Raw genomic sequence first — 25,590 nt, 5'->3', positions numbered from 1 at the left:
AGATGGAGAAAAGGCTCCAGCTTTGTTTGCAAGGAGGGCTTCCAAGGTCCCTGGAAAGTGCAGAGTGTGTGGCTCTGCCTGTGGCTTTGGTGTTGTAGTGACTTTAAGACATGGAGGGGATGCTTGATTTCTAACATGCTACCCACTGACTGATGGGCTGTAGTCCTGCCCCACAACAGCTCTCGAGTCCGCCATGGTCTCTGTAGCCCAGGCTCAGGATAGTTTCTCAAGTCCCAGGTCTAAATTTACCTCCCTCCCACAGTCAGCCCACAGAAGTGTATCCGTCCTTATTGATTGATGGACCAGGCAGATGACAGTTCTCATTGTACTGGACAATGACTGGTTGAGAGCTGAGGGGCAAAGGAAAGCCATTCCCACTGCCTTGCAAGGGAGAATAAACAACTGTGAATCTCCTGGACCGAAGCCATGAGCAGAATAAATACAAGTCAGTCATTTGGGTTTGGGTCAAGGCAGGCAATGAGGCTATAAAGAAAAACCTGTGCCCAAGACCAAGAAAATGGGTGAATCTGAAGCCCTTATATGCTTAACGAAGGGGCTGGAGGAGAAAGGAAGGCTTCCACTGGCTTAAAAAGAAAATTGCCACATTCTTCTTGGTGGTTTTCAGATTATGGGGGGCTCAGGACATCTTTATTCCCTTAGAAATAATTGAGGTCCAATGGCCGAGCACAACAGCTCACACCTGTAATCCCAGCACTTTGGGAGGCCAAGGCAGGAGGATCACAAGGTAAGGAAATCAAGACCAGCCTGGCCAAGATGGTGAAACTCTTTCTGTACTAAAAATGCAAAAAATTAGCTGGGCGTGGTGGTACGTGCCTGTAATCCCAGCTACTTGGAGGGCTAAGGCAGAGAATTACTTGAACCTGGGAGACGGAGGTTGTAGTGAGCTGAGAGCATGCCACTGCACTCCAACCTGGGTAACAGGGCAAGACTCCATCTCAAAAAAAATTGAGGTTCCCCAAATATTTTATATCAATCAATATTTGACATATTGGAAATTAAAACTCAGAAATTTAAAAAATAATTTGTCGATTTATCGCAAACCATATGCTTATTGTATGTCAACACACATTTTTAAAAATAAATTTTAAGGATATTTGAGGTTTACAACATGATATTGTGGGATATATATAGATAGCAAAATGGTCACAATAGTAAAGCAAATTAACACAGCTACCATCTCACAGAGTTACATTTCCTGTGTATGGCAAGAGCAGCTAAAAATCTAAATCTGACTGGCTAGAAAAAGAAAATTTACTTGTTTAACAAAAATCCCTAATGTAACACAATTTTATAAGCTTTAGTCCTCAGGTCGTGCATTAGATTTCTAGACTTGTTCATCCTACGGATTTGCTATTTTGTATCTTTTGACCTACCTCTTTGCATTTCCTCTCCCCCACCCTCACCCCCTGCTCATGGTGATCACTGTTTCATTCTCTATCTCTGTGTATCTGAGCTTTTTAAATTTCACATCTAAGTGAGATCATGCAACACTTTTCTTTCTTTGTCTGGCTTACTTCACTTTACATAATGTCTTCTCAGTCCATCCATGATATGGCAAACGGAAGGACCTCCTTTTGTAAGGCTGAATAATAATATTCCATCATGTTTATAGTATTTTTTCTTTTCTTTCTTTCTTTTTTTTTTCTGTCTTGAGACAGAGTCTTGCTCTTGTTGCATAGGCTGGAGTGCAATGGCACAATCTCGGCTCACCACAACCTCAACCTCCCGAGTTCAAGTGATTCTCCTGCCTCAACCTCCCGAGTAGCTGGGATTACAGGCATGTGCCACCACGTCTAACTAATTTTGTATTTTTAGTAGAGACAGGGTTTCTCCATGCTGGTCTCAAACTCCCGACCTCGGGTGATCCGCCTGCCTCGGCCTCCCAAAGTGCTGGGATTATAGTCATGCACCACGCCAGCCCACATTTTCTTTATTGGTTCGTTCATCAGTGGGTATTTACTTTGTATCCATATCTTGGCTATCGTGAATAATGCCACAGTAAACATGGGAGTGCATTTCTCTTTTTGAAGTGATGATCTTATCTCTTTTGAGTATATGCCCAGAAGAGGGCTCACTGGGTCATATGATCGTTCTAATTCTAATTTCTGTAGGGCTTTCCCCACTATTACCCATGACTGGAACCAGTCTGCAGTCCCCCAACAGTATCCTAGGTTTCCCTTTTCTCCCCACTGTTGCAAACATTTGTTGTCTCTTGTCTTTCTCATAAATTCTTATTATTGAAAAAGAATATTCTCCAAAATAGTGTCATTGTCTTACTTTACTGCAGCTCTCTTTAGTGTCTGAATTAATGGGAGGCAGTTGGATTTCTTATCTGCTTCTACATTCAGTCTGTTGCCATGTCATGTCACATCATGTCAGGCACTTTCTGGAAAGCTCTACTGTGTGTTTGGGAGAGAATAAGAGTGAACAAGTTAAAGTGCCTCAGACCCCCTGTAAAAAGGCCTCAAGGACTCCCAGGGTTCCCTAGACCATGCCTTGAGAACTGCTTCCCTAGGTGCGCACTCACCAAAACTTGCCTCTCCCTGTGTTTAATATGTGGCTACCTTGTATGATGACATTTCTGCATTAGCAGAAAGTAGGCGTGGTGTGCCAAGCATATAATCCTTTTTGTGGCTTTTGGCATTTGAATCCTGCTTACGAACCTTCCAGAAAGCATCCCCGAGACAAGCTAGAATAAGATTGATGTTGAATGTCCTATTTATTGGACAGGCTGGCCAAGTTCTTGCTCGTGGACTGGCAACAGGATAATCCAGAGCATGAGTCAGGCTCCTTGCCCTGCTTTTCAGCATCTGAACCTCAAATTGCATGTGCTCCACTTCATCTGTACAACACATACGTTTTTCCTCTTCACAATTACCAAGGGCTTTATAAGAGAGGAGCAGCTGCTCCAAGGTCTCTCTGAGCTTCCTGTTTCCAGTACCCAAGGGCAGCTGAAATCTCCTTCTTTACTGATCAATAACTGGGCAGTTTATCCAACTCATCTGCTCTTTCCTGGGTGAAAAATCATCTCACTTAATCATAACCTTCCTTTTCCTGCATTAATCAGGACAGTGGCTGAGCAGTGGCCCTGGAAAAATGAGCATGAATGGAAAGCAGTGATTACAAGAATTGTGGGCTAGTTTCACTCAGCGCCAGACTCTGCCCACTGGAGAGAACGACAGTGGGTACAGCCAGTCAGTCTGCGGCTAAAGTGCAGATCAAAGAGAAGCTATTAAAACAAACAAAACAAAACACATTTTGATGTTATTCTAACCCAGGAATATCCTTTTTAATGTAGCTAGAAAAGTATTCAGCTTTGTTCTCTGTCCTTTGGGAAAACTACCTGCATCAGTGCTATGATCTCTCCAGAGCTGGTGGAAGGATGGTGTTGTAGATTCACTTACAGTCATGGAGTTTTACAGTGAGGAGCGTCGGAGATCACCCAGTGCAGCGGAAAGGGTGTCGGGGGAGGGTGTTGGAGAAAGAGGTGACTATGCCACCATAGCAAGGCCCTGGGTCTGGTCTGTCTTTGTCCCCGGCTAAATCTAACTCTAGTGTGCAAACCACGCACTAGGGAACTGGGGACAGCCCATGTTCTCTCGGTGCCCCGTGATCTGGGTGGTTACTTAACCTCTTTGGATCTCAGTTTCCTCACCTACAAAAGGGGTAGAGCCACAGTCTTAGTCTCATAGGGCTGCTTTGAAAATAGAAAGATAGTATACATAGAAGTTTCTTAAAATAGTGTCTAATATAGAAAAAGCACAAAATAGGTATCAGACATGATTGTAATATTACTGGTGTCTTTGAAATGGCGTGGGAATTAATTTAGAGAGTATATGGTCAAGTCTTGGAGAAAATGTCAAGTATCATTAAAAGTACTGCACTATATTTTGAGGACAAGTCAAGAGAACACTTTAACTTTGTACCTGAGTATTTTCCCATGTATAAGACTCCATGATTATCTGCACCATTTTGAAAGCAGGGCAGTAATTTTAAAATAAATGAATGTATAATAACCAGGGCAGGAATAATAATATAATCACAACTAGTAATAACAATTGCTAATATTTGTGGAGTCTTTATCTTGTGCCAGCACTGAGCTAAGTACTCGATATATAATACGCGGTCTCATTTCTCACCACAGCCCTTTGAAGGAGGTAATATTATTATTCCCATTTTGCAGAGGAGGAAAGTGAGGTCTCTCAGGGTCACTCAGGTTGCACGTGGCTGTGCTAGGACTGAGCCCAGGTAGGCTGGTTCTGGAGTTGATGTTCTTCACCAGTGTGGTAGCAGGGCCAGTGGTCCAGAGGGAAGTGGAAGGGGATTACATCCTAGTTTGAGCTCAGCAGGTTGCAGTGTTGTGCTCTGCAGGTGACAGAATTAGATATTTTGTGCCTTTTGGGTAAGATAAAAGATATGATACCCGTTGGGTACTATGTTTGCTATTTGGGTGATAGGTTCACTAGAAGCCCAAACCCCAGCACCACCCAATACGCCCGTGTAACAAACCTGTACATGTTTCCTCACATCTACAAATTTTTAAAAAAAGTGATCTCTTATTATTAGCGTTTGGGGGAAGGAAGTGGTTGTTTCTTTAAATCATTGACTTGAGATGGGAAAGATCAGATGCAAGACCAAGAGCTTTCCAAGTAGCACCTGGGTGGGACCGTGGGAGGAGGGGCTGGGACAGAAATCCACATGGCGTTTCTGAAGGAAACTCCCTGAGAATGTGGAAAAGAGGTGTACAGGCTGTAACCCAGGGGAAGAGCCCTGGGAGTGAGGTAGAACTTTCCAGGGTGTGGAGGGCTGCAGTTTTTCTCACGTTGACTGGAGGCTGTCTCATGGGGCCTGGATATTATTTCCCTGTCTCTGTTCAAGGCAGTTTGGTGGAGCGGGTTGATGCTGCGGCAGGCATCATTAGCTCTCTCTACCAAGGCGGTATAGCTTAGTAGTGTAAAGTGGGGGCTCCTGGGGGCTTTAGGGTCAGAGAGGCCTGAAATGGAATATCAGTTCCACCACTTAAAAACTATGTGGTTACACACGTACTGAATTCTCCAAGTCTTCATAGGATGATTGTAAAGATTAAATAAGAAATTGCATGTAAATATATCACTTGGCACTTTGTAAGCCTCCAGTAAATAGACATCATTATTAGCATTATGATTAGATCTTCCCACTAGCTGGTTTCTGGATTTTCCAGCTGTGTTGAGGTGCTGGCCCTAAAATTGTGGCTTGACCCCCAGCTATTTTAGATCATTATGTACGATGCCTGTTTTAGATGCGGGACCCCACAGGGAGAGGACTGGTACGGTGCTAAGCCTCTCTTCCTTATAGATGCATTGTTTAAATACAGGGTGGTATTGGCCTGGATTTTCTGCTTGAACCTGTTCTAGTGCAAGCCTTAAAGGAATATGCAAGAAAAGCTGGTCAATTGCAAACAGCCATGCCCCTGGCTCAGCTGATGAAGGTCATGGCTCACCATTTCTTGATTTGGTGGGTTACCACATGTTGCCAGGATTCATAAGAACACTTCACTGATCGTGCATTTAAGGGCCACTCATCTTTACACCAGACTGGAGAGGTCACTCAACTCTGAACAAGCCCCAGGCCTGGTCTGTGAAATGCAGCAAGCTTCCCCTCCCGTCCGGATAAAGATCATTCGCTGAGCAAGGAGCCCTGAGAATTTTGCAGCGCGTCTTTCACTTTGTAGTTGAATGGTCAAGTCGTGGATATCATTGGAGCATCCCTAGGGGCCAGATTTTCTGCCCAAGGGAGCAGTCCTCTGTGTGTAGCTGACCAGAGCCCACCATGTGTTACCTGGGTACAAGTTTGGTAGGCTGAGGTCAAGCCCATCCTGGCATGAAGTCAGGACAAATGTGGGCAGGCAACAGGCATCTGCAAAGCGGGTATCAGCTACCCACAAATGCATCACAGCCCCAGTATGTGATCCAAGCAGCAGGGCTCAGGGTTTAGTATCAAAGTCTCTAACAAGCATTCACCGGGAGCTACAGTTGTATTCTAGAATGTCAGCTAAGGCCCAGAACAGGGAACTCTTTTGAGCATGGGGAGAAGAGGGTAGAGTTTGGCAGTCTTTTGAGCTGTCCTGAACGGTGCACCAGCCTGCCCACACCTGTTGGCTATAGGGTCACTGCAAGTATACTGTGGCTTTTCCCAGCAGTGTCTTCAGGGCAGTTTCTAACACCACATGTGCCAGGCCTGAGTTCCTGCAGTTTTTCCAGCTGCTCTAAACCATGATGGCATCAGCCTCTCAGCCCAACTCTCCCCAACTCCCTCTGTAGCTCCCGTTTATTGAGTGTAGTTGTGTATCCTTCACAATGCCAGAACTCCACACACATTCTCCCCTTCAGCTCCTCAATGACCGTAGAAGTTAGGTGTCTTTATTATCCCCACTTTACAGTTGAAGAAACTGGGGTGTAGAGGGGCTGAGTGTGTACAGTATATAGCTTGTATGTAGCAGAGTGAAGATACAGATCAGGCCCGTGTTTCCCCAGGGCTCAAGCATTGAACCACCTTATCTGAAACATATTCAGCTGAGGTGGAAACTTACTACAACTTTTTCAGCTGCCCCCGGGAGTCACTGCATCAGGCTGGAGCGGTGGTTTGCAACCTTGGCTGCACACTGAAATCACCAGGGGAGCTTTAAAAAGTACTTACTTCTAGGTCTTGCCATCAGATATTCTGATTTTGATTGATCTGAGGTGCAGTCTGGGCATTTACCAGACCAGGGTTTTGCCAACTTTTTCTGTAAAGGGCAGACAATACATATTTCAGGCTTTGCAGGCAATGTGGTCTCTGTTACAGCTACTCGACTCTCCCTTCATAGAGCAAAAGCAGCCACAGACGATACATAAATGAATGAGCATAGCTGTGTTCCAGCAAAACTTTATTTACAAAAAAAACCACGTGGCTGCCCAAACTTGGCCCATGAACCACAGTTTGCCAATGACTGATCCGGTCAGGCAGCTCATTAGTAGGTTCTATCCCACTGCCAGTGAGATTACAATTCATCTTGCTTCTGTGGGGTTGGTATCTGTGGTGTCTTGGGAGAGCCCCACGCACCCCATACCCTCCAAACCACCAGCTTTCTGCCGGCTCTTCAGGGTTGACCCAGTCTCTGTGACTGAACTTCTATGATGGCCTCTACTTTGCCGAGGACCCCAGTGCCCTGCTGAGTTGGAAGTCCGGCCGTGAGCCACCACCTGTTTGGCGGGGGTCTTGTCTGGCTTGCTAGCCCTCCCCCATGAGGAGTTACAATGGCCCCCTTGGTCTTGGCTGGCAGCCAGATTCTCTGTAATTAGAAGGATTAGCTGCACCCGCGAGGCTGCCACCTGTTTGATAAAGAAGACTGCCCTTCATGAACATGCATCCCCTTGCTGCCTCCCCCCAGGCTTGTCTCCCTCTAGAGCAAGTCTGTACGGAGGTCCAGCTGTCCTCCCGGTCCCCGCCTTCACTCAGGCTCCTGCTTCCTTCTCTCTGCCATGGACCTTCCATAGCTGCCTCATGCTTGTAGCTTGAGTGACAGCATCATTTTTGCCCAAAAGGTTCAGCACATCAGTTCTTTTTTTTTTTTTTTTGGAATATCAATGCAGTATCCCCAAAATTGTAGGTTGTGATTATTAACAAAGTTGAAATGACAACTGGAAATTATTTACAATGTTGAAAGGGCAACTGAAATTTTCTTGGTTATTGGAATTATGCTCTAACCCCCCAAAAATATAGAAATTAGAGTATGCTTTCCTTATCTTTCCTCACATGGCAGCTGTCCTTGGTAATACCTCAAAAATACTAGATTGAAGGAAAACTTACTATAGGTGGCACTTTAGATATTAACAGTTCATGTGCACAAAGTGTCAGGTTGGTTGTTTAGACACTGGAATGCATTTGTTCAACAAACGTTTATGGAGACCTGAATTTGTTCCTCATGTTGGGATACCCTCACTAGAGAAAGATCTTCGTAGAAACACTTAACCACTAGCTGCTGTCAGAGGTGCTGTAATAGAGGTACACACTCATGGCTCCTGTGGGGGTGAGAGGCTGGAATGAAAGGCTAAGGTGTCAGGGAACTCAGGGAATGGGGCTCCCCTGTTGGAAAATAGGAGGAAAGGCATTTGGGGGTTAGGGACCAGCATGTCTAAGGCAGGAACAGGGTGAGATGTGGCCCTGGAGTGTGTGGTTTGTGTGAGGGGAGTTGTGCAAGTTGAATTTGGAAGATGGGTTTGGAAACCAGTCTAGAAGTCCCAGCCTCCATGAGTGATGAAGACCAAAAGAAGGATCTTAAGTAATAGAGAAATGCAATCAAGTCTGTTTTAGCAAAATGATTCTAGCAGCAGTGGGGTCTGAATTAGGGTGATGGGTAAGAAAAGAAGCAGGGGTCCTCATAAGAGGCTGTTGTCAAAATCAAGAGGGCCCTTGCAGAGAAAGTGGAAGCTAGGATGGATGGCAACAGGAAGGCGCGATTACACTTAGGAGACAGAGTTGGTGGGATGATGAAGACCAGTGAGAAGGTGTTCTTTATGATTAAAAATAGGCAAGAAAATATTATTGAAAACAGTGTTATAGAGGGGCAGGGAAGTTAATGCCCTTTGGTTTTGAGGCATCTGAGCAACATACAGTTGGAGTTACCCACTAGGCTGTGGGTGATGTGGGACAGGAAACTGAAGAGAGAGGAGTACAGGTAAACAAATCTAAGTACTAGACACTCTATGGGGCACTGGCTGTGGACCTGGTTCCTAGGCTTTGTTACTCACAGCTGAACAGAGAAGGCAGATGTTCAGCCCTGTACTTGGAAACAAGTTTTCATGAGAATAGCCTGCACAACCTGTGACTGCCAATTGTGTGATTGTGGGCAAATCGCCTACCTTCCTCAGCCTTGAGGTCTTCATTCAGAAACCAATCAGTGATAGAAACACATAACTAAAGTATATGTAGGGGCTAGATGCAGTGGCTCATGCCTGTAATCCCAGCACTTTGGGAGGCTGAGGAGGGTGGATCACCTGAGGTCAGGAGTTCGAGACTAGCCTGGCCAACATGGTGAAATCCCATCTCTACTAAAAATACAAAAATTAGCCTGGCATGGTGGTGCACACCTGTAATCCCAGCTACTCAGGAGGATGAGGCTGGAGAATCACTTGAACCCAGGAGGCAGAAGTTGCAGTGAACCAAGATCACACCACTGCACTCCAGCCTGGGTGACACAGCAAGACTCCATCTCAAAATAAGAGAGTGAGTGAGTGATAAGAAAGCAAGTAAGTAAGTAAATAAATAAATAAGTATGTGTAGGGCTTACAGCTTATGAACACTCTTACATGCACTGTATGATAAAATACACTGACCACCTCATATACCTTTGAAAATTAAGTATGTGAATAAGCAATATATTTAGATGTTATGAAATTCAAAATTCATAAAATGATAAATAATAAGTCTCCCTCCTGTTCTGTCCTCAATCTACCAGTTCCTTTCTCAGAGATACCATCTTCTTGTGTACCCTTAAAGGGGCATTTTTGCACGTACAAGCTAGCACTGTGTGTGCACCCATTCTTTTCTTTCCCTTTTTCTTTCTTTTCTGTTTTGCAGAAATGATAACATACTCTTCACTATTCTGGGCCTTGCTTTCTTTGCATACCGAAACATATCCTTGGAAGGATACAGCACAATTTTCACTTAAGGGACCCCTTAGTTAGGGACACTTAAGTTGTTTTCAATATTCTGCTCGTGTAAAGAGTGCTGCCTCATTTCACACACATGTGAGTATATTTACAGAATAAATTCCCAGGACTGGAATTGCTGCATCAAGGATAATGTGTGTTTGTAATTTGGATGCTCGTTGCCCTCCATAGTGGCTCCACCAAGTTGGTCTCCTATTGTGGCTGTGAGGATCACATGAAATAATATGTTTAAAAAACTTCATGAGCTGGAAAACAGGTCAACACATCCAAAGGATCCTTCTCTCCTTCTCTCCCTACAGCTCTTCTACCTGCTCCTGGGAGAAGTGACAGTTCCGTGTCAGGGGAGACACCCTATAGCCCCTGTCCAGCCATTTTCCCCTAAGAGATATTGATCAGGGGTTGTTTTGACGTGGGAGATGCTTCCTTGTCCTCATCTCCCTGAAGTGCAGACGGCCATGGGGCTCCTGCAACACGTCTCGTGTTGTGCCTGAGTATGTTGTGCGTCAGAGGGTGTCAGCTGACAACTTCTGCTGCCTCGGCACTGGGTGGTGGGAACACTCAGGACTCCCTGCTGCCTCCTTCATAAATAACATAGAGACAATTGTGTCGACTCGGCAGTGGCATGATAGAACAGGCCTGGATGGGAACTATGACCTCACCTGGTTTTCGACAAGCAGTGAAGATGTAGCTGATAATGCATGTCAGCTGATTTGTCCATACAAGCTGCGTTCATTGCTACTGGTTCCTCTGTTTGTGTTGTAAATTCTGTTTCACATTGAAGTTCGGTATTAGATAGAAGAAAGAATTACAGGGACCCAGGGTTGTCTCTTATTGAGCTCCTCAGCTCAGTTCAACAGATTGTGACTGACACATCTCAATCTAACTCCAGAAGTTTCCCCTGAGTGCCTACTATGTGCAGGGTGCAGTGCTGAAAGGTGTCATGTTTCTAACCGCTGCTTACAGCGACAGCATTGGCTGTCTACATTAACTTTTGCGGGCTGAAATCGCTTTGCTTTTCCCTTTTGCTAGTGGCTCATTCTATGTTTCATTGACAAACTAAAGTGCAAACCAGGGATGATTCACCTTGCACTATAGAAGGGTTCCTGAAATTTGTTTTTGAAAAATAATTGTTATAAAATAAATAATGTTTTAACTGTACTGGTGGATTTTTCTATTAAAAACAAATTCCAATGCTGAATTGTTTTGAAAGATATAACATTATTTTCTGATTTATCTGTTCAGTAAAGGAGAATTTTTACCTAAAGGGAAAATAAAATTTAATACCTTTAGTTGTCTGAAACAATACCAAATAAATACAGGCTTTAAAAAATATTTTAAGAGCTTGTGAGCAGGGAATACTAACAAAAAGAATAAATGCCATGAAGATCATGCGACAGGGAAAGGTATACTCTTATTTGCTGGCAATGGCTAATGATGGTAAATCTTCCAGTGTAAAAAATATAAATCATGAAAAAAAGCAACAGAGAAAGATGAAAAAGACTGAAGAAGAAGAAGCAAATGAAAGCACAGAGAAAAGGAACAGTATCAGCAGGTGGTGGACGGTCCACGTGGCAGAGGAAATGAAAGCCAAACAGCAAAAGCAGCAGTAAAGAGGACAGCTGGCCAGTAGGAGAAACGAGAAGCCACCTCTCCCGGAAGCTGCATTATCTGTCCCTCTCACGCTGTTCCTGCCTGAGAGCGCACTGACGGTAGGATGTCCGACCTCCGCTGGATTCAGTCAGTCCCGGGAATACCATGTGTTCCTGCATGACTATACCTTAGAGCTTCCCTAGGTGCTTACCTGGTAGCAGGTGACTGTTCTGGGTGCTTTTTGTATTCGCTTATTTAGCCCTCTGTAGCAGCCCTTTCAGAAATCATTCTCCCCACTGAACAGAGGAAGTAACTGAGCTACAGAGAGGCTGAGCAGCTCACCCAAGGCCAGAAGCATTGAGTAGAAAAGCTAGGTTTGATTGGTGTAATTCTAAGAATATGGGCTGCCCCCAAGTTTCCCCTCACTTGGTATACACAGTCTGTAGAATCCTCTCCCCTTCAGTGTGGACAGGACCTGTAAAAATGGTGGGATTTCACTCTCTATTAGGTTACATTATACAGCAAGGATAAAGAGGTTTTCGCAAATAAGTAAGGTCCCGAATCAGTTGGTTTTGGGTTAATCAACAAGGAGACGTCCAGGATGGACCTGACCTACAGAGGCAAGCGCTTTCTTTTTCTTTTTTCTTTTTTTGGAGTGGCTCACTGCAACCTCCACCTCCTGGGTTCAAACGATTCTCCTATCTCAGCCTCCTGAGTAGCTGGCACTACAGATGTACACTACCATGCCCAGCTAATTTTGTACTTTGTAATTTTATTTTTATTTTTATTTTTTGAGACAGAGTCTTGCTCTGTCCCAGGCTGGAGTGCAGTGGCGTGATCTCCACTCACTGCAACCTCCAGCTCTCTAGTTCAAGCAATTCTCCTGCCTCAGCCTCCCAAGTAGCTGGGATTACAGGTGCATACCACCATGCTTAGCTAATTTTTGTATTTTTAGTAGAAATGGAGTTTCACCATGTCAACCGGGCTGGTCTCAAACTCTTGACCTCAGGTGATCTACCCGCCTCAACCTCCCAAAGTGCTTGGATTATAGGCATAAGCCACTGCATCTGGTCTAGGCAAGCTCTTTAAAAGAGGTTCCAGGTTTTCCCTAAAGAAGGAGAATTGGACCGGTCGCAGTGGCTCACAACTATAATCCCAGCATTTTGGGAGGCCGAGGCAGGTGGATCATGAGGTCAAGAGATCGAGACCATCCTGGTCAACATGGTGAAACCCTGTCTCTATGAAAAATACAAAAATTAGCTTGGCATGGTGGCACATGCCTGTAGTCCCAGCTACTCAGGAGGCTGAGGCAGGAGAATTGCTTGAACCCAGGAGGCGGAAGTTGCGGTGAGCCGAGATCATGCCATTGCACTCCCGCCTGGGCAACAAGAGTGAAACTCTGTCTCAAAAAAAAAAAAGAAGGAGAATTGAAGCTACAGATTTTTCTGCTGACCCTGAAGAACCAAACAGCCATGTTGTGAACAGCCTGTGGGAGGGGCCACGTGGCAAGAACCTGAGAGTAGACTTAAGGGAGCTTGGAGTGGTCCCTGGACAACAACTAGCAAGGAAATGGGGAACTCGGTGATCAGCCTCAGGGAAGTGAATTCTGCCAACAACCACATGAGTTGAGAGGAGAATCCTGAGCTCAAGAAAGGAACATAGTCTAGCTGACTCCATGATTTCAGCCTGGGAGATCCGGAGCAGAGGATCCAGCTAAGCCATGCTTGGCCTTCTGACCCACAGCAGCTGTGAGCTAGCGAATGGGTGTTGTTTGAAGTATGAACACTAAGTTTGTGTTCATAGCAGATGAATGTGCCAGGATCTGAACCTCTTGATTCTGGCTACAGAGCTCACATGCATCCTCCCTTCTCCAGATGGCCTCTTCAGAGAAGTCATCTCGACAATCACGAAATCGTGGAGCTTCAAGGTTGAGTGGAGACGGTTGTTCTAGACCAGTTGCTTAATAAAACTTTTCCTGCACAGTAGATGCCCACTCTGCAAGCAGGCTGGGGGAGCTGCTCTACTTGCAGTGGGGTGTGTGAGCCACAGTGGAGCCCCACTCTCTGGGCTGCTTCTGTTCCTTGCACTCCCCTCCTTGAGGAACCTCTGGGGAACACAGTTTGAGAACCACTGATCTGATCCAACAACTGATCTTTACATTTCCCTCTCCAACATCCTGACCTCTGTTTGAAAGCTCCCCTACACCTCGTTCCTTTGGAAAGTCTTCTGTGGAGTTGAAATCTGGCTCACCGTAATTCCCACTGTTAGTCCAGGTCCAGCCACAGGTGATACACAGAACAAATGGAACTCTCTTTCCATAGGACAGTGCATCACATCATTGAAGACAGTGCTCATGTTTCATGGAAGCCTTCTATTTTCCAGACAAAACATCTCCATGACCACAAAGGAGCTGCCAGTCCCTTCTCTCCTACTGTTTGCCTATGTTTCTCTTAGAGTCAGGTCAGGAACAAGCACAAAATTTTTGGTGTGGTCTGCTTCACATGAAATACAGCAAGCCTAGCATAAGCCACAGTCCAAATGATCTGTTTCCATCAGTGCAGCATTAGACCACATATGCTTTTTCACAACCACAATGCAGCGCTGACTCATACCACACACAGAGTCAATCAAAACTCCCTTTTCACACATGTGGCTGCTAGGGTATGTCTCCACCACTGTGTACTTGTGCGTGTTTATTTTAACCTGAAAACAGGCTTCACATTCATCACTATTGTGTCATCAGGGATCTGGGGTGCATATCTTGGATGATCCTGATTATGTCATCCAACAATATTGCTCTTCTCCGTAGCATCACCTCAACTCTCAGTTGGGCAGGTATGCCATAAATATCCTCATTGGAGTTATTGACAGAAGTTTGGAACCAGACAGGGCTGAAGTCAGAGCCCTCTAGCACCATATTGATGACTATTCCCAGTGTTTGGTTCCTTCAAACAGTTTGCAAATCCAACTAATTGTATCATCTAAGGGCAGTCATCCAACTCATAAAGGTACCAGCAGAAACATAATGAACTGTTTCCTGGCTGCCAAGTACAAGGCATTAAGTCCATGTCTCTGCCTTCCCAAGGCAGGAGGTCACAGGAGCTCCTCCTGCATGCCCACGAACACACAGGAACCACTTTTCCAGGATGTGCCTCATACCCACCCATCTGTAGTTTGCTCCTCCTTAGATAAACATTATCCCACACCCCCAATGATTCTATTCTCTCTCGTCTTTTTTTTTCCCTTACTCAGATTCCCGTGGGAAAAGATAAGGAGCTCTTAGAGGATATCAGTGAACCTTGGGGTACCTAAATGATTGTAGCAGGCCTCATCTTTATTTCAGAGGAGGAATCTCTCTGGGGTATCTTATCATAAGGAGTAGGGTAGGGCTCTGGTGTAAAAGTCAGAACAAGTTGCATGGGTGAGAGGGGTGCGGTGAAAGGCAAGGTCTGCACGTGGGGCTGGGGTGGGGAGGGAGAGGAAGGGACAAGGCTGGGTTTACCTCTGGGGTTTCCATGGGGCAGGGGCAAAGCCAGCATCTTCTGCAGCCTCACCCTTCCTTCCTCCCATGTTGCCCTTTCTCTACCAGGCACACTTTATATGAAAGCAGAGGGTAAGGGGAAAAATAAGACTTGTTTTGTAAAGTGGGGTCATTGTTCTAGATAGCACTGGGGATAGCTTCTGCTCCATGTGGGATCTTGGGTTGGATGAGTTCCCAGATCCACCCTAAAGTGAAGATGCTTTGATTCCACAATTCCTTTAGAGGGATCATAAAGCCCCTGTGAGTGGGCTTGGTGGAGATGGTCTGTGATTCTAAACACATCACAGCTGTCCTGTCTCGGTTTATTTTTTCATATACCTTTCTGCTTTATTCACATTCATTTATATAAAAATGAAAGTTGCCCTGGGTCTTATAGAACACCTATATTACCTGAAGACCAAGAGCTTCTGTTTGATCATTGAAAAACGAGGATTTTAGTTGTTGTGGTGAAATTTGACAGTGTGGCATTCACCTAGTATTCCTTTACCATCTCTGCTTACTATCATCCTTCCTCCGGGATGGGGGCCCTTTTCTTCTCCTGTGTTTTTAGTCCATTTGTTGTGATAGAGTCCCCTTTACACTCTATATGGGTATGCAGCCTAGGTCTGGCCAATCAGAGTATCGAGTATAAAGGGGACTCTTTATTTAAATTATCCCTTGTTTGATTCAAGTCACTGAGAGGCAGAAAGACTTTGGCTGAGTCTCCTGGCAAAGATACCCTTGGTCTTTTTCACTGAACTTTTCAAGTTTTGAGGCTCAAGCGGTCTGAGCCGCCTTGCCCCCAGGATGTGGGAATCTGAATGAGGACGGTAACAACACAGGGAACGTGGAGATGGGAGATGGAGCCACACTGGCCTCTGGAAGCATGAGGAGGAAGTGACTAAATTCTGGACTCAGAGCCAGACTTCTGGGGTTTGAACTGTTCTGCCATTTACAAATGTGGTCACTCTATACAGATTAGTATCTGTGCCTCAGTTCACTCATTTGTGAAGTGGGAATTGTTAAATACCTACTCGTGGAGTTGCAGTGAGGGTCAGGTGAGTCATGTGAAATGGTGAGAACAGCATCCAGCATTTGATATGTACCATACAAGTGTTAGTCATCATTTCAGCCCTATGCCAACGCATGACTAAAATTAGACCCACCCCTGGATTTTCTTCAGCTCTAAGAATAAAAAATTCTCTTTTGCTGATAGCCCATTTGGGTTTGTTGTCACTTAACATAAGGAGTCCTAACTAGTAGATTCAGTGAAATCAAATTCATATCCATGTTTTTTTTTTAATTTATCTTTTTGAGACGGAGTCTTGCTCTGTTGCCCAGGCTGGAGTGCAGTGGCAAAATTTCGGCTCACTGCAACCTCCACCTCCGGGGTTCAAGCGATTCTCCTGCCTCAGCCTCCTGAGCAGCTGGAATTATAGGTGTGCATCAGCATGCCTGGCTAATTTTTGTGTTTTTAGTAGAGTTGGGGTTTCACCATGTTGGTCAGGCTGGTCTGAAACTCCTAACCTTGTGATCCACCCATCTCAGCCTCCCAAAGTGCTGGGATTATAGACGTAAGCCATCATGCCCAGCCTCAGGTTTAAATTTTGTCTTCCTTAATGACCCTGAGATAAAAATAAACCAAACTTAGATACTACTTTCTTGCTTATTGTCCAGTGGTGAGCAAGGTCTTGGAACTGGCTAACTTCCTCCTTCTTCCTATTGCTTGAAATTTGGTCTTCAGCATTTCTTTAAAAAAAAAAAATACTGGAGGTCATGATTATCTAAGGAATGTCAGAACATTGCAATTATATATTCATAACAAGCATATCCTTTATGTCCTTTATTTCCAATTCATGCAATATTTAAAAATGATAATATGATAAAAATATAAAACATGAAAAATAAAAATAGGTTAGTACATTAGACATAAATAAAAAATTTCAAAACACACTGAATGGGGAAGGTGAGCAACTCACTGGGGCTGTGGGTGGGAAGAGGGAGTAAATAAAAAAATCTCGGGACTCTCCATTGGCTTCAGAAACTGCTTAGCTGTGTGGCCTTGGACTAGTCAATTTCCCTGGTTTCACGGTCTGTAAAATAGGCAGGGTATGATCGCTGAGGTTCCTTTCTTATTAATTTTGAGGTAAGATCTTTCTTAAGCACCTTAAATAACATGTTTCATTTTCTCTGCGGTTGTGAAGTGATGGAAAAGAAATGAGAAAAATGGAACTCTTAATGAGACTCATCTGTGTTTTGTGATGCCTTAGAATTTGTGATGTATATTTTGGGATTACTCTTATCTCTTTTCTTTCTTTATCCAAAGGGATTTGTTTAATCTTTTTTCCCCCTATTTTCTTCTGTCTCAAAAATCCATGTGGTCTTCCTGAGTCCTCACAGTCTTAATAACGAAGGAGCTTGGCAGGTTCAGCTGAGAATAGCAGCAGTGGCTCCAGTCAGCTTTAATTGGCAGGCAGCATGCAGAGAGGAACAATAAGGAACCAGAACTGAAAACAAATCGTAAACTAGAGAAAATGGAGACAAAGCAAATGAGTGGAATTAGCTCAGGGATCTGGGAAGACAGAAGTCGCAAAGGTGTTAGCCTTCTTTTTTCTTAGAATGGAAAGCCAGGCCCAGTGTACTGGGCACTCGGGGGGTTTGCAGAAATGAGGGGGCAAGGGACGAATAGATGAGAATGAGCATTTGGCTGTGTGTTGGACACACTTCATCATGCCAACTCAGCTAGCCCTGGGATGGCGGTGGAAGAAGAATCACAAAAGGAAACTTAAGATAACATGTACCAGTGCAAAATGCACTTTCTACTGCTCAGGTGAAACTATCTGAGGCACTGAATGAGGAGCAACACGATTTTTGAAAAAGCTAAGAAGGTGCCTACCAACCCGAACCAATGCGTTTGTTGTTGAGAAACGCTGTGCTTATTTGCAAGTAAGTATTCATTTCATGCCTCGCTATTTGGCTTGTAGGTTGGACTTAATTAAAAAAGCTGTAGCATCTTTGAGTCCAATTTCCTCTTTTCACATAGCATCTGTCCCTGACAGCTTGTGTGAGGCGCAGCCACTTGTTGAGGCTGAGGCTAGAGGAGGAAATGACAAGGGAGAGGCGAGGTGGACATACGCCTCTTGTTGGAGGTGGCACTTTCTAATTCTGCATGGCCCCGTCACGTGCGTGGGAGGCTTCTTGGTTGAAGCAAGGCAACAGATGTCTCCGAGAGGGGGATGCTGGCAGCATCCCAAAGGCCAGCAGGACTGCGGGTTAGGCATGAGTAAGCCAACGGGAGAGGGAGGCACACATGCTTTGCCCTCTGCTCAGAACTGGAAAACAGGCCAACTTTGGATAAGAGCAAATTCTAGAACTTAACAGAGGGTGATGGCAGAAAGAAAATACTTCTTTGAAATAAGCATTATCCTGTGGGGTGGAGGGGAACTTGACTATTTTCAAAGACAAATATGCCCCAGCACTTTCTACATTGAAATAGATGGCGCAAAAGATAAAAGTCAATAGGGTGTTGACTTTGCCTGTCAACTGTCTTGGTTTGCAAAGCATAGCCGCCTATGTATGCATTTACCTGGAGGTTTGGCTTTAAATGTTACCAGGAAAGAGAAATGAAGCTTTCTCCCCTTACATCTGTCATTCTTAGTTATCAGGACAAGTCTATCAGTAGATACAAACCAGCCTGTATCTCATTTGAAACAAGTAATTGAGTCTGTGGTAAGTAAGCTCTTACAGATGGAGCGTTGCACTTAATCTACTTTCCATTTGAAGGTTTTAAGTGTTGCTTTTAAAGCCGTTTGTTTCAAGTTCAAGGTATTAGAATTTGGCTCTTCAGGGACTTCATTCTTAATTTAAAGGAATCTTTGTAAATTGCTTGCGCCTTGTTCCTGAAATTACCTGGAATTTCCCTAACTGCGCTGTTTGAAAGCACAAGGACCATTTGACCAAACGTGCTGCATTCATGTTCTCTTTCTGCGCCTTTGCTCTTGTCCTCTGCATACCTTATTCCCGAATGGCCACATACGTTCTGGCTACATTTTGTCTCTGAATAGCCCCCTTCGCTTTTATGCAAAAGAACCAGCACTATGGCACATTCCCACCTGAAGCTTGTGTTCATCAGTCTCTTCCTTGGGTTTCTGTGGATAGTGAATCTCTGCTGCTGTTCCCATTTCTTTCCATTTCATGTCTGAAGAATACAGTCATTCTGATGGATGAGCAGACTGCCACAGATTCATGGAAGAAGACCATCTCTGGGCCATCTTAGGTCTTAAATTCACACACAGCCACATATCTAGAAAGCCAGCAAGGTCAGGAGCAACAGGGGTTGTGTCTGGCCAGGCAGTATTCCCGTGAGACTGGTGTGCCACGATGAATAACCTTTAGTAAGCTTTACTTGTACTTTTCCAATTCCACAAGTAATAAGATGATATTTATGGACAAATTAGAACAAAATATAGATGAGCAAAATGGATGACCTGCTTGCAAATTCTACATTTCGAAGTGTTAGTGGTCCATACGGGTTTGCAGCAGCCTCAATTCTTGTTTCCTCAGAAGAAAAAATTCAATGAAGGGGCATAAAGCAAAGTGAGAGGCCAAGACAAGTTTTAGAGCGAGAGGGAAAATTTATTAAGAAGTTTTAGAGCAGGAACAAAAGGAAGTAAAGGACACTCAGAAGAGGGCCACACAGGCGACTTGAGAGATTCAAGTGTGTGGTTAGACCTCTGACTTGGGGTTCATATGTTGGCATGCTTTCGGGGGTTGCATCTCTCCTCCCCTTATTCTTCCCTGGGGGTGGGTTGTTCGCATGCACAGTGGCCTGCCAGTACTTGGGAGGGGGCGCATGTGCAATGTGTTTACTGTAGTTGTACGCATGCTCACTTGAGGTGTTTTTCCCTTACCAGCGGAGTGTTTGTAGAGGAAGCCATAGACCAGTTACATTCCACCATTTTGCCTTTTAGTGCGCATGCTTGGGCCCACTCAGTCAACTCCTAAGATCTTATTGGGAAGGGCCTAATCACCAGTTTCAGGTGTTTTCTATCTATTGGGAGCCAGCCTTTCACCGGCTGCAACCAATGATTATTTTAGAGAGACAAATTAACAACTGCCTGCCCATCACTTAATGGTCTCCTGCCATTCCTGGTTGCGGGTGGAGGGGGCACCCCTGCCCTGCTCGTGTCTGCCTGACTCCCTACTGTAACAAAAGTAAGGCTTCTAATCGCCTTTTATGTACGTATATACCTGTAAATATATATATTGTTTTTACAAAAACGTGGTCAGACTATTCACATTAATTTTATTTCAAAATCTACCATGGACATATTTCCATATCTTTAAGTATTTGACATTATTTTTAAAGGCTATGCATAATTCAGTTGTATGGATGGAACTTTCTTTTTTTTATCCAGTCAACTGTTGTTAGATATTTAGGTTAATCCCAGTTTTTCTTTCTAATAAACCATGCTGCAATGAACATTCTTGTGGCTAAATTTTTGCACATCCTTAATTTTTTTTTAGTATTAAATCCTATGAGTTGAATGTTTGATGAAAAACAGTTATGGTAGATTCCTATTAAGGGAATCTATGCTGTATACCCTTTAGGATTGGCACAGAGCATCTGCACAGCAAAAGCAAGCACTGGATGTTTCCCAAACTCAATCTGAGACAGGGAAAGAGCAGGAAGGACTTCTGCCCTTCACTCTCTGGGAAGTTTTGTGTGTTTTACCGCCTGCTATCAATATGAAGAGAAGGACTTGGCTCCTCCTGTAGTTTGGCTGTTCCAAGCCCTAAATATTTGATTCAGTATCTTTAAAGTAGGCCTTATAAACCACCGGGAGTGGAGGATTTTATGACACTTTTACCACAATGTGCAAATTTGCATATACACATTTTATCTGTAGGAATATCTATACATGTAGACATGAGAGGCAGAGGCCAGAGAGAGAGACAGGCCAGCACACTTAGTTCTTCTCTGTGCTGAACAGAGATGCATGTTTTTGATCAGCTGAGGAGCATTATTGTAAAATGCAGACTAATAACATTTCACTGGAGAATAGAAAATACTTAGGGAAGCTGGAGTGCTCGGAGACAACCTTTCAATCCATTTACCAAAAGAGCTTATAATGGAACTCAGGTTTCAAGGGAGGTCAAACATTAATAAATATTGAGAAAAAATAGTTAAAAGGACATCAAGTTAATATTTTACAATCTATTCTTTGATCTTGGAAGGCTTGAAATATTTTTCTACACTACTTCTGTGATTTATTGATTCATCCCTGCCAGTTGGCATATTGGAACAGACACAGATGCCTTGCTTTTAACTACAGCTTCCATTTCTATAATGCTTTGCAATGCCAACAGATTTTCATGTATTCACTGGCATCACTTATGATACCGCCAAAGTTCTGGAATATTCGCTAGGTAAAAACTGGATTGTTGTCAGTAAAAGCAACTGAAACGTTATTGATTTTGGTTTCAATGCTGTAATAGCATCTCTTGGTTTTGTTGTATTGGTTGTGGGGGGTGGGGTGGGGGGGGGAGTAAAACCCCCTGCAGTTCATTGACTCTTTCACCTTTATCTGTATTCAAAATATATTCAGAATCTGATTATTTTTCTACTTTTGTTGTCACCACCCTAGTTTTGGAGGAAAAAAAAAAATCTGTCATGGACTACAATGACTTCTTAACTGGCTATTTCCACTTTTGCCTCTCTTCAGTGTGTTCTGAGCCCAGAAGCCAGAGCGAGCTTCCAAAATGTAAGTCAGATGATGTCTCTCCTCCGTCTTTGCACTCAGAGCCAACCTCTGCATGTTGGGCCTCGTCTTCCTCACCTGCCACACGTCCCACTCCCCGCTTCCATTGCAGAGATGGAGCTGTCAGGAGGCAGTCCCCATTGGGATTGGCAGCACTGGTCTGCAGCTCCCAATCTCAAGGCCCAGATGCTCTGCCTTCCCTGCTTTTTCTGAAGGAGATTGTCGCTGCTGCTGCTGCCTAACAACCCCATTCACTGGTCCACTAAATCCTCTTCCCTTCCATCTCGTCCCCTCGCTCTGACGATGGCCCCTTCTCCCTCCTGCATCGCCGATTTTCCCCTAAATTAACGAGGGTCAGGCTTTGCCCCATCACTCCACCTACACCCTTCTTCTGAGGGCAGCTAATGCCCCCCCCCGCTATATTAACTCAAGGGTCCACTTTCAGTCCTTGCCTTATGTGGCCTCTGAGCGACATTTGCAAATGTTGATCACTAACTCCTCCTTGAAGGTGCTCTTCTGGCCTCCACAAAGGGCACTGTCCTCCCTCAGACTTCAGGTGACTTCTCTGTCTTTACATCACACTCCTCCGTCCTTCCCTCACTCAGCTCCAGACACACAGGCCTCCTTGCTGTTCCCCAACCAGGTCGGATATGTTTCAGGGCCTCTGCACTTGCTGCTTTTCCTGCTTCGAATGTGCTCCTAGCTGTCCGCATGGCTCTCTATCCCTCTCTTCTTTCAAGCACGTACTCCAGAGGCACAGGTGCCACCTCTGTTCTTTCCCTCCACCCTTTCTCCATAGCACGTCTCTTCGTCTGCCTCACTATCTGTTTTACATATTTATTTCATTTATTGTCAGTCTCTGTGCACTAGACTATAAGCTCCATGAGGGTGGGAATTTTTATCTATTGTGTTCTTTGTCGTATCTCTGGCGCCTAGAACAGTGCCTAGTGTGTGATAGGTACATAATAAATGTTAGTTAAATGAAGGAATGAATGTTCATGATAGTGCTAGCAGTGTACTTGGAGAAATACGTTAGGCTTTATACAGGGATTTAAAAGATTTATAATTTTCTTCTAATTATATGATTTGGGAAAAACAGGGGTGTTTGGGGACAAAACCAAATATTTGGAAGGTGGCATGCGTTTCTGATTTTGCCAGCCTTTCTGTATCCATGGAAACACTTTCTCAGAACTGTAAATTGGGTGTATGTCCTTAGTGCCTGTCTTGTAACCTCAAGAAGGTACCATTTTTGTGCCACATTGAAAGACAAGGACAGAATGAGAAACAACTGAGATCCTAAGTCAGCACATTTGATTCAGAGGCATTATAAGTGTACACCTGAGAGACTCCACTAAAAATGTAGCAAATTCCTCCCTTCTGCCTTTGAGGCCTACTCTCCAGGTAAGAATCTCACAGGTCGCCACTTTGTTTTCCCCAGATTATGTCAGCACATGGAGCGCACACAGCACCATCCCCTTCCCTGCCTGTTTTTATGCATTTTTTTCTTCAAAAATACCTTCTCTGCTTCTGCTTGCTGAAGTTGCATTCCCTTCAAGGCCCAGCACAAATGCAAACTTGTCTGTGAAGCCTTCCCAGACTCTGGCAGTCCACATGGATTCCCGCTTTGGGCTATACTGCTTAGAACAAGCAAACCACAGGGTAGTCATCCTTGGTATCTTTTGGGGGGAGTGGTTCCCTGGACCCCCAACAGATACCAAGCTCCATGGATGCTCAGGTCCCTTGTATAAAATGGCATAGTATTTGCATATTACCTATGCACACCTTCCCATAAACTGTAAATCATCTCTAGACTACTTAGAATACCAAATACAATGTAAATGCTATGTAAATAGTTGTTACTCTGTATTGTTTAGGGAATAATGACAAGGAAAAGAGTCTGTACATGTTCAGTACAGATGGAACCATTCATTTTTTTCAAATATTTCTGATTCGTGGTTGGTTGAATCCACAGATGTGGAACCCAGGGATATGAAGGGCTGACTGAATCCCTCAGTTTAGCTGTGAATGAACGAACACACACACATATTAAACTCTTTGAGGGCAAGAATTATATCATACTCTTCAGGTATTTTCAGCACCTAGAAAATGCCTTGGACACTAAAGGCTCTCAGAATTGTAATAAAATGGAAACAACCCCTTAAAAAAATCAGGGCCAGGCATCATGGCTCACACCTGTAATCCTAACACTTTGGCCAAGGCGAGTGGATTACTTGAGCCCAGGAGTTGAAGCCCAGTCTCAGCAATATAGTGAGACCCCATCTATTTAAAAAACAAACAAACAAACAACAACAAAAAACCTTAAATTTAAAAAAGACAGGAGAGAGAGTTAAAACTGTGAGGAAATCCGTTCATGGTTATTGAGGCTTTTTCTACCAATGTTTTCATCTGGTAGCATGATGAAATCCCAGTGAGAGTTGTCTGTTGAGCCTACTTACTTATTTTCATAAGATTTGTTAGTAAGACCAGGCAAATGCTTTTGGGGGCTCTAAGTGAGCCCTTGAGAAGCAAGTTTTTGACTAATGCAGATCTGGCCTTTGTGGCATTACTGCCTTTGCCAGCAGAGGGGATTACGCAAATTGGCAAAGGGTCTTGAGCCAGCAGGGTCTTATGGGAGGCTTCACTGATGCCTGAAATGTTGAGCATTGGGTCCCAGAGGAAGGAGAGTTGGTATGATCTCAGCAGCTGAGCTGTCTGTGGGCACTGCAGGCTAGAAATAGTCCATGTTGAAGAAATATGTGTTGTAGCTGAGAAGCCCTAGGCCAGGATTACTCTAAAAAGAGAAAGGTCTGTCCATGTATGATCAATCGCCTTCTAAAAATTCTAGCTATGGCCGTGCACGGTGGCTCATGCCTGTAATCCTAGCACTTTGGGAGACTGAGGCAGGTGGATCACGAGGTCAAGAGATTGAGACCATCCTGGCTAACACAGTGAAACCCTGTCTCTACTAAAAATACAAAAATTTAGCTGGGTGTGATGGCACGCACCTGTGTCCCAGCTACTCCAGAGGCTGAGGCAGGAGAAGCACTTGAACCTGGGAGGCAGAGGTTGCAGTGAGCCAAGATCACAACACTGCACTCCAACCTGGGCAACAGAGGAACTCCAACTCAAAAAAGTTTCTCAGTGCTGTGGAGTAAAAACAATAGAGAGATGTCAGTTACTCCAGAGAAGAGGAAGGGTACCTTCAAGAGAGCATTTACCTAACAGACTCACTTAGCTTCATTTACCTAAGACTCAGCGTCGGCCTTGAAGGTATTTGCATGTTAGAGGGCTGGGTTTCCTTTCCTTGAATACTTTTCAAAAGGGCTTCTTTCTAATGGCTTATGTGTATTCTGTTGAGAAAATGAGGGACAGAAGAGATAAAGTACTCAAAATCTGTGTAGCAGCTGTTTAATGAACTTACTATGAATTGTCTTGTGGAGGTACAGAGTGACTTCTTATGGGTAAACACTTTGCCTGTAGCCTGAATTCATGCACAAACTTACCTCTGTGACAGGATCCTGGCTGGAGGGGGGATTTGGGTTTGGGAGCTGGGCAAGTCCAGGAGGGCACTCTGTTAATGTCTCCTCTGGATTAAAAGGAGCTGCCCTAATGTTTCAGGACTTCCTCCTTAGTTCAGCTAAAGAAGGGGTTCTTGTTACACGGCCGTGAAATATTAGGCTTGAAGATACTTTGAAGGGCAAGGAAAATGGAATTTATTGAGCAAAAAAGGAAAAAAAAAGGAAACAGGGACCCTCAGCCGAGCAAGACTCCTGCTTGTCAATTTCCCGCCTCACAGATTGAATCCCAGGTTCCGCCCTGGAAGAGGAGGGGCCAGGCTCCTCCCGTCTGCAAAGGACACGAACTTCTGTGGCCCCACCTGGGGACCCCTTTACACTGATGGTCTCATTGCCCTCTCTGAAGAGGTACATCTGACTGCCGTTTGAAATAAGGACGAAGATCCATCTTAACTGCCACCTGCTGACAGCAGGTGCTATTTTGGGGGAAACAG

At 44.4% G+C, this 25,590-nt stretch overlaps 1 protein-coding gene across 5 annotated transcripts in view; it reads left to right on the top strand.

Moving 5' to 3' along the window:
• CHN2 (chimerin 2) overlaps positions 1 to 25,590 on the top strand; it is a 322,514-nt gene that overhangs the window by 76,472 nt on the left and 220,452 nt on the right. For 2 of the 5 annotated variants that reach the window (XM_078342503.1, XM_035253536.3), the window contains exon 2: positions 21,468 to 21,584. The exons of 2 other annotated variants lie outside the window; for them this stretch is intronic. In XM_078342503.1, coding sequence (XP_078198629.1) covers positions 21,468 to 21,584 — 117 coding nt within the window. The remainder of the gene's footprint in view (positions 1 to 21,467; positions 21,585 to 25,590) is intronic. One more of the 5 variants, XM_035253537.3, reaches the window with a different exon arrangement.

The sequence above is a fragment of the Callithrix jacchus genome, chromosome 11, assembly GCF_049354715.1.
Source record: "Callithrix jacchus isolate 240 chromosome 11, calJac240_pri, whole genome shotgun sequence".
NCBI lineage: Eukaryota > Metazoa > Chordata > Mammalia > Primates > Cebidae > Callithrix > Callithrix jacchus.
Note: the sequence above shows the minus strand (reverse complement) of the source record. Positions and strands in the feature narration are given on the sequence as shown.